Here is a 9,679-nt window from a genome sequence, read left to right as displayed (position 1 = left end):
CGTTTCCTCTCGCGAGAGTTTTCCCAATCAGCCTCAGAGAGCTAGACGCTCGCGTTTCAGGGAGACCGCCGAGTAAGCTTTTCCCGCGCGGAGTTTGCGGCTGGGGACCTTGAAAAATCGAATGTAGGTTAGAGGTTTGGGCTCTAGGCCCTGGAGGGCTTTTTTGCTATCTGTATTTTCATTTTTGGCGCTATCAAGTTACATCACTTAGGAAGCTGTTTCTCCATTCCTGCGAAAGAGGGCTAAGCCCCTCCTCTCACTTAGATTTGTGCACGTAGCGCCTCAGTTTGCAGCAGCAGGTGTCACCATTTTGAGCGCCCCTTTCCTTCTCTTGTGGGGCTGTTCAAGTCTACAAGGCGAATCGCGTGGAAGGCACTTTTCTCACCTTCACGTGCTCCGTACAAGTTCCCGCTGATGTGTTATTCCAACCCGTGCCCCCACCTCTCACATAGCTTCAGGAAGGACGGGAGAGGAGAGCTGGCCTTGATACTCGAGCCCTCAGGGATTTAGAAGAACGACGGAGCTCTGGGCTTTCAGCCAGGAGAGTAACGCAGGCTTCCCCGTAGCCGTACTCGAGCCGCGAGGGACCCCTGCCCTTCCCGTCGGAAAAACGAGCGAGTAGAAATCAAGGAGCGTCTAGCTGGGTTGAGGCCAGCTCCGACGTGAGCAACTTTCCATCAGCTGTGGGGTCCGTGCCAACCACTCCGCGTAGTGCTGTGCGGAACTGGCTGCATGCGTTCACAATGAGGGTTCGCACCCTCGGGGCGGGAGCCTGCGCGTTGCCATGACAGCGGCACGCGAGGCGCGCGCCCAGGGGCCCGCCACCCCCAGTTGCGCGCAGCCTCCCCCCGCGCCCCGACCCTCCCTCCTCCCAGTGGCAGAGCGCACCCCCCGCCCCCGGCTGTGGGAAGGGGCCGGGCCAGCTGCCTGACGTCTGTGCGGGACTCGGAAGATGGCTGCGGAGCCCAGCACCGGGTAGTGGCTGCGGCGGCGGCGGCGGGCGGGGAGCGCGGCGGGCGCGGGCTCCGCCTTGCGCGTGGGACGCTGAACTGAGAGGCGCGGAGGCGGCGAGGGCGCGCGGGGGCTTGGGGGGCAGCTCGGAGTCGCCTCCCCGCCACCCGTCGCACCATGGGCAGCGCGGAGGACGCAGTCAAAGAGAAACTGCTGTGGAACGTGAAAAAGGAGGTAAAGTCGGGGCAAGGACCCCCTAGGGCTCGCGTCCCTGCCCGCGTGCCCGGGACGCGGTGGGGGGTGCTCGAGAATGTCGGCGCCCCTGCCCCTCCCAGGCGCGGGCGCTGTAGCTCACGGTCCTGGGCCGGGCGGGGGCGGGGTCCTGGACTGGCTGCGGCTGTCGCCTCTCTCCCGGACCTGGGGACAGCACCCCTCGGTCCGAGGGGCCAGGCCGGCGCTCCGGCGCTTGTTTGCTCCGCGGTCCCGCAGCTCCCCGCCCTGTGACTGCAACAGCCTTAGGAGACCAAGGTCGGGGGAGGGGTGGCGGCGATTTCTAGAGAGGTGGTGCTGCTCATTCCAGGCCCGCGCCGCCTGGGGGGGGCGGGGCCCCGCGCGAGACTCAGCGCTAAACGGGTGGTTTGGGGGCTTAGCTCGGGTTTGTCCTACGCCCGATTCTGGGATCCCTCTGGGAATTGAGTCGCGGCTGCTTGAGGGTTCGTCGCACACGTCACTGCTTCTCAGTCCACGCCCACCTCCCTACCCAGAGACCAAGGGGAAGGCGGGTTGAGAATGGCTTTTAAGACTCAGATTTTTTTCCCCGTTTGAGGACGGCCCGCCCACGACCCCAAATGTCAGGAAAAGAGGAGTCCTTGGCTCTGATGTCCTTTACCTTGACCCTGCACCAAAACCCATTTCAGTTTCATTGTGTGTGTTGGGGGGGTGGTACCCATATGAATGACTCACCGAGTATGAGAGCTGGAGAGCTCAGACCTGCAGCGTGAATTAGAATGGATTAGGCCTCTGGAACCATGAACTCTGCACCTACTTTTGTGGCTGTCTTCTACCAGATGTGCAAACTCCAGGAGGGCAGGAAACCCGTCTGTTTTGTCCACTGTTCTGTATCCAGGACTTGGCACACAGTAGGCAGGCAATGAGTTTTTAGTACATATCTTGGAGATTGCAAGATGGTGGGAATTCATAACCTTGGAATATTCTGAACCTAGCTCTGTGTGACTTGAATAAGTTACTTAACCTCTCTGAGTTTTAATTTCTTCATCTCTGAAAGAAGGATATGTTCTTCATATATAAAAGTTTACCATATTGGTTCCTTTACCCCTTCCTAGAGTTTCAGGATTGGAGAAAACTCTGGGTTCTCAAACTTCTGGAAGGCTCTGGGTGGTTGTCCTGCATTAACTATGGCCTGGCTACTGTGCCCTAACATTTATTTGGTCTCCTCCCTCTTGTTGGCAAAGAAGTGGTTGAAGCCATCACCTTTCTGGCTGTGTGTGAGAAGCTCACTCCTGACTTTCCTGTGAAGTGGCCAAGAAAGTATTTTAGGCCAGGAGTATTACCAAGTCAGCATTTAAACCCCAGCCCTGGGGCGCCTGGGTGGCTCAGCGGTTAAGTGTCTGCCTTCGGCTCAGGGCGTGATCCCGGCGTTATGGGATCGAGCCCCACATCAGGCTCCTCCACTATGAGCCTGCTTCTTCCTCTCCCACTCCCCCTGCTTGTGTTCCCTCTCTCACTGGCTGTCTCTATCTCTGTCAAATAAATAAATAAAATCTAAAAAAATAAAAAATAAATAAACCCCAGCCCTGGTTTCCCCAAGGAAAAGGGAAATCCCAAGTCTCAGGTTATCCTAAGGAAACAAGCAATCTAGTGACAGAGACTTGTATGAACAAGAACAAAAAAGTAGCCACACCTAAACTATGGACGGATGTACTAGGATTGTTGGTGTGATCCAAATTTAGGGTTGACCAGTGATGTAGGAGAGATTTCTAAGAAGACTGTGATTGTTTTTTCAATACTTAGAAGGCTCTTTATACTACTCCAAGAATGATTCCTAAACAAATGTGAGAAGTGTCCAAAATATGTCACAGCTGTACCTGACAAAGTTTAACCTTTTCTCAATTCTTAGTTCCTTTCTCCCTTCAGCACTTGATTTAGAGAGAAACATATCCTTTCATCTTCTATGAGTAGAAACAGTGGGGATAATTTTAGGCAAGGCTGGTCTTTCAACACAAAACCTCTGGCATAAATCTAGAGTCATCTGTAGGTCCTTCTAATCCCCAAATCTGCCCTACCAGCCTGTTTCAGATGCCTGCAGGTCCTTGAGCTGTGACTTTATGCTGTTTAATATAAACACCCCTTGGAAAGAAATCTAGGAAGCTTTTAGCAGTTTAGAATGCAGGATCAATCTGATTTCCCTCTACCTAACTGCTAATCATGAGCAATTTCCAGTAGAGAAGCCTCCAGGTCCTTCTTCCTTCCTCCCCAGGCTTTAGAAGCTTTACCATTCTCCAAACTATACAGTCCTAGGTGAGGGCCATCGGACAAGGGCAGCATCAGAACACTGCATGCCTTGTCCAAAGAATGGCAAAGACACACTCTGCCCAGAGATGACTTTATCTGTAAGATTTTTTACTGGGGTTGAGGTAATCCATTCCTGTAATCTCCAGTATTAGTATCTGTCTCTTGGCAGGTTCCCCCAGGACATCAAAAGTGCTTGGCTTAAGTGTTGGGAGCAACTAGAACCTCATACTTTGCTGATGGGGATGTAAATTTGTATAACCACTTTGGAGAGCTATTTGGCAAAATCTAGTAAAGTGGAATATAGGTATCAGAAATTCCTTGTCTAGGGGCGCCTGGGTGGCATAGTGGTTAAGCGTCTGCCTTCAGCTCAGGGTGTGATCCCGACGTTCTGGGATCGAGCCCCACATCAGGCTCCTTCTCTATGAGCCTGCTTCTTCCTCTCCCACTCCCCCTGCTTGTGGTCCCTCTCTCGCTGGCTGTCTCTATCTCTGTCAAATAAATAAATAAAATCTTTAAAAAAAAAAAAAAAGAAATTCCTTGTCTAGAAATATAAATCTGAAGAAATGAGCACCTCTGTTCATTAGAAGACATATCTGTAATGTTCATAGTAGCGCTATTCGTGACATCCTCAAATTGGAAACTACCCACATGCCAGTCAATTGTGGTGTGTTAACACAATGGAGAATGAACAATCCACAGCTACTTACAACATAAACACATCTTACAATCATATCAGAGAGCAAAAGAAACCCAGTCACAAAATACTACACACTGATTTCATCTATAAAAAGTATAAAAACCCACAAAACAGCTCTATGGTGTAAGAAATCAGGATAGCAGGTATCCTTGAGGGGAGTAGTGACTGGAAGGAGGTATGGCAGTGACGGGTACTTGGGGGGCTGGTCACATGTTCTGTTTCTTTATCTGTTTATTGGTTTGACAGGTGTGTGCAGCTTGTGAAAATTCATCAAGCTGTATAATTATGATATATAATTTTTTCTATAGTTTTAGTATCCATCAATAAAAAAAATTTGTGTCTGTGGTTTTTTAAAAGTGCTTTCTTAAAGTTGTGACTGTTCATCTTACAAGGTATTTGGAAGCTTTTATATCCAGGTAGGAACACAAAACATTAGGGTTTTATTGAGATAGGGCTTGCAAGCTTGTGGAGAGTGTCTCTGAGGCCTGGCTGAACCTACCCCTAACCTTGGAGAAGAGGGAGTAGATAAGGGGCAGGTGGTTTATCTACACCCTGTAGTGAGCTAGATTGTCCCTAAAGGACAGTGTGTCTGCCCAGAAGCCCTTCTCCAGCTAAGTACAGATGAACAAATGGCATCCTGTCCTCCACAGTGGGGCACTTCCTCCTGGACTGGAACATCTGCACTGATTGCTTGGTGGATTTATGACATCTCTCTTCCTGGTTGCCTTTCCAAGAAGACACTTTGCTTCCCCACCCCTTCCATCCCTATTTACTGTCTGTTCTGCAAGTGTCCGGATTCAGACCAGGAGAGCAGGGCCAAGCTGTTTACTTACCCTCAGGCCTTTGATTGGAAAAATAAATAAGATGCTGCCCATTTGTCCACAGGTGAAGCAAATCATGGAGGAGGCTTTCACCAGGAAGTTTGTGCATGAGGATAGCAGCCACATCATTGCTCTGTGTGGTAAGTGACTGGGAGCGGTGGGAAGTGGGTTTAGAACTACAGACACTGTCCTAGGCCAGGGAAAGAACAGTCCTCAGGTTTAGTATTCAAACATGGCTGCAAATTAGAATCCAACTCTGAAGCATTTGAGATCTCCCTGACCTCCTGAATCAGATCTCCAAGGCCCAAGGACCTATATATATCTAGTTCCTTTGATGTTTTGCATGCATCAGAGTCACCCGGAGAGCTTGTTAAAACACAGATTCCTGAGTCCCAACCATAGAATTTCTGATTCTGGTAGGTCTGGGGTGGGCCTGAGAATTTGCATTTCTGACAGATGGTTCTGATGCTGCTGGTCCAGGACTGGTCCAGGACCATGCCTTGAGAAGCGCTGACCTAGGTAATTCTGGTTTGGGAACCACTGCTCTGGTTTATTTTTACTTTGGGGGAAGGGTTTGTGTTTTTGGGTGCTTTCTGTGCCACAAAACTTTCTAATTAATCCCACCTGTGTTGCTCTGGCATCCCAGCTCTCCAAGCACTGCATTGGGTGCAAAACAATGTGAGCTATGATAGGAGGGGAAGTTAAAAGCCCTCCCGCCTTACAAGGGAAAAAGTCAGATAATAAAGCATCCCTTCCTCCTCACAGTGAAGCCTTCTGCCTTTGCAGGGGCAAGCCTGTGTCTACATAGGATTTCCAGGAATTCAATCTTCCTTTCAGTTCCCTTTCTGAAGGGACAGCTTGCCATCTCTACGTTGTTTTTCCTTGGGCTCTGAGATTGGTGTTTGGGATTTGTGGAAGGGAGGTTGTGTATTTCTGAGAGGAAGGAATGAAAGGAGGAAGTAAGGAAAGGACCACTGTTTGACAGTGCCATGGTAAGGCAGAGCTGCCCACCACCAGTCTAACAGCAAATGCTGAGGGTCTGCCAGGAGCCAGATACTGTTCTCCGGATAGGGAAACAGCAGTGACAAGATAGACAGAATCTCTGCCTGCAAGGGCTTACATTTTGTGGGGAGAGGGAAAACCAAATGCACACATAAATATATCCTGTAATAAAGGTATGAAGAAAAATAAAGCAGAGAGATGAGGGAGAACAGCTGGGGAGAGATGGCCTGTGAGCCAAGTCTGAGTGACAGCCTGAGGGTTCACGTGAATCCTGGTGCTCTGCTTGCTTGTCATCTTGGACAAGTTTCTTAACTTCTGTCACCCTTAGTTTGCTCCCCTAAAAACAGGATGGTGATTCCCATCTCAAGGAATTTTTGTGGGGATTGAGATGATGCATGTGAGCATTTCTAGCACTGTAAGAGCTCAGGAAATGTCTGTCTTTCCTTCTCCATTGGATGTTGAGGCTGAAACTAGGTTTGCAGGATTTGAGTTCCCACCATCTTCCCTTTGGGTGAGTATCCGGTTCTTTGAGATGATGTTATGATTCCCAGGTTTACAAGGAACGATCTAATCTCACCTTTTCTCAGGCAGAACCTATGTTAGGGGAGAAGCATACTAGTCTTGCAGTAAGTGGCTTCGAAGAATATTAGAACTCTACTCCTTTCCACCTGTGTTGTGTGCCGCTGACATCAGCCACTATCCATCGTTGTCACCAGAAGGGCTCTGCTGGTGGCCCAATTATTCATGGCTTAATTCCTTATCCAGACCACATACAACAAATGCAGAAAACAGAATAAAATAGCGCAAACAGCTTGGGCATGGGCACCCCACGGGGGTGGCCAAGGGGGAATAGGGGAAAGAGAGGCAGGGAGAAAATTGTGAGTATCCCACACTCAGGCCAATCAGGATGAGCAGAAACTGTCAGCTCTCCTCTGGTCAGTCCAGGAGTCCCCAGGAAGCAGTGGAGCTTTTACTTTTGCCTCCTGCCTGGAATCCCAGGGCTCTTTCCAGCAGGCAGAGATACCTCCCTCAACAGGAATGATGCTTCTCCTTTCAGCCAGTTTTAGTTGCTGAAACAGAACAGGGGTCTGTGAAATAGACCCAAGTCTCCAGGGTTCTGCTGGATCTCAGGAGGTACTTTAGGTCTGTCAGTGAAACTTAAACATCCACGATCAGCGAGAACAAGAAGCTGTCCGGGTGTGAGACTGCAGGCAGTGGTGGTGGGGACTGAGGTGAACTGAATATTGCTTGCCACCATTCAGCTCCTGCAGGAATACCAACCCAGGCTTGCCATGGCCTTTGTTTTATTTTAAGAGGAGCCAGAAGTCTGGGTTTTTATATGAAATTTCCCAGTTTTTAAAGGCTGATAACTAATTCTCCTTATGTGTGTATTGATTTAAGTAGGTGCCAGGCCCAGCGTGGAGCCCAATGCAGAGCTTGAACTCATGACCCTGAGATCAATAGTTGGACTATTAATGGACTGAGCCACCGAGGCACCCCATAATTCCCATTCTTAAAAAACGTGTGGGCCAAAAAAGAGGCATCTCCAAGCCTCTACCAGTTTGCTGCCCCTGCCTTGGGCTCAGTGCTGTCACTGAGGGCAATGTTAGCAGGAGGGTTTGCCAACAGTATAAAGCTAAGTCAAGTCTATGGAAAAAGGAATCCTTGGGCTTCATCAAAATTGGTATTCAGTGGTAAGGTAAACCCAATTTGGGCTCAAAATAAGGTGGTTTTTTTTTTTTTTAAGATTTTATTTATTTATTAGCATGAGAGGGGGAAGGATCAGAGGGAGAAGCAGACTCCCTGCTGAGCAGGGAGCCCGACTCGATCCTGGGACTCTAGGATCATGACCTGAGCCTAAGGCAGTCGCTTAACCAACTGAGCCACCCAGGCGCCCAAAATAAGATGTGTTTAGGGGCTCCTGGGTGGCGCAGTCGTTAAGCCTTTGGCTTAGGGCGTGATCCCAGTGTCCTGGGATTGAGCCCCACATCAGGCTTCTCTGCTGGGAGCCTCTTCTTCCTCTCCCACTCCCCCTGCTTGTGTTCCCTCTCTCACTGGCTGTCTCTGTCAAATAAATAAATAAAATCTTAAAAAAAAAAAAAAAGATGCGTTTAAAGCAGTGATTATCAAACTTTTTTCCTGTCCGCAAGCCATTTACATGCATCATACAATAGAATCATAATCAGGGATTCTTAGAAGGAGGAAGAGGAAAGAATAGATATGTATTGATGGAAAACTCCACCCCTCTGGCTTTTTGAAGATTTTGATATGCCAGTCTCCTTCACCCCTGGGCAAATGCTCAGAAATGCCTTTCTAGTCTGAAGTAGATCCAGTCTTATACTGGGTCCTGCTGTCGTCCCAACCACATCCAGAATTCAGCTTTGTTCTGGGAGGAATTGGAGTGCAGAGAAGATACTGAGAGATCTGAGCAGAGCAAAGGCTGTGGAGGTTGGATTAACCACAGAGTGGCCACATTTCCTAGAGCCTTGGAGAGCACTTGGGCCCCTCTGTTCTTGGCAGAGGAGGGCAGGGCCTGGGCAAGATGAGCTGCTCTCAGCTTCCTTAGAGATATTTGAACCAGAAACAGAATCTCCCTGGAGAGCCTTAGAAATGGAACTGAAGAATCCCAGGGTTGGGCCCTAACCCTGGGCAAACCCAGGAAAGCTGTGCCTGACCCCTGTTCCTATTACCCACGGGAGGAAGGAGACTCCCAGGACTGGTGAGAAGTGTGTGTTTCTTGTGCGTGTGCTGCGGTTGTTCCTAAACCTGTTTGTCCAGAAGCTGGTCAGGCCCCTGTAGGTAGAAACCTTGTGAGGAAGCTTTGCTGGCAAGCCCTGGCTGGCAAGGGGAGGGGGTCTCCTCTGTGTGCTGTTCTCCAACCACACAGCATGGCTGTCAGGATCAGGCCTGTGTGACTGCCTCCTCCTGCAGCCGGAGGCCGGGGCTTGGGGAGTAGGCCCAAACCTACCACTGTAGGAGGGGGTCCTCCGATATCACTTTTTTATCTTATAAAGGCTTGTCAAGTTTGCATTTCATTTCATAATATGGTCTTTGAAACATTTACTATAAAGGCATACTGTTGAATCAAATTAATGCACCTCGTTTTCTCTGTGGCTTCTTAAATCCCCAGGTGTAAGCTGATGTCTCCTGCCACCGCCTCCCCTCAAGGGCAAAGGTGCTTTTAACTTTTCAAAGTTTTATTTATTTGATAAGCACCCCACATAGGGCTCAAACTCACAACCCAAGATCAAGAGTCTCCTATTGAGCCAGCCAGGTGCCCCATGGTGCTTTTAACTTTTGCTTTTGGGCACCTCAAGGTTAGGGTTAAACACCAAACTGTCCCAGATTTCGCCTTTGAACTCTGCATTTGTAATAATAATATACATGCTTATAAAGGACATATTTACTCTCTTCCTGTCTGGGATCTGAGGTAATTCAGGCATCAACCCTTGAGCACTGGAGAAGTCCACCATTGCTCTGGACCTGCCCTTCCTCAGGCTCACAGCGAGGTGGGCTACCTCCACAGTATGTCCGTGTGCTCTGTTCTGATTGGGCACCAAGTTTGGAGTTTAACCTTTGCTGGGTAGAACAGGTTTATAGAGCTGGCCTGGCACAGCAGGTTCTCAGATTCTTAATGTCTCCCCCGCACGGAAGGCACTGGGGGTAGGGCCCAGGC

General features: G+C 49.5%; 1 protein-coding gene across 9 annotated transcripts in view; it reads left to right on the top strand.

Annotated features, from left to right (window-relative positions):
- The first annotated feature begins 40 nt into the window (after positions 1-40).
- The window catches only part of SGSM2 (small G protein signaling modulator 2), a 33,981-nt gene continuing 24,342 nt past the window's right edge, over positions 41-9,679 (top strand). For 4 of the 9 annotated variants that reach the window (XR_004619412.1, XM_034639991.1, XM_034639988.1 and 1 more), the window contains exons 1-2: positions 141-1,185; positions 5,066-5,141. Coding sequence is in view for 8 of the 9 variants with exons in the window: in XM_034639991.1 (XP_034495882.1) it covers positions 1,129-1,185; positions 5,066-5,141 (133 nt within the window). In the remaining variant the exon portion in view is untranslated. The other 5 variants (XM_034639992.1, XM_034639989.1, XM_019798352.2 and 2 more) reach the window with 2 other exon arrangements.

This window comes from Ailuropoda melanoleuca, chromosome 13, assembly GCF_002007445.2.
Source record: "Ailuropoda melanoleuca isolate Jingjing chromosome 13, ASM200744v2, whole genome shotgun sequence".
Classification (NCBI taxonomy): domain Eukaryota; kingdom Metazoa; phylum Chordata; class Mammalia; order Carnivora; family Ursidae; genus Ailuropoda; species Ailuropoda melanoleuca.
This window is presented reverse-complemented; position numbering and strand designations above follow the sequence as displayed.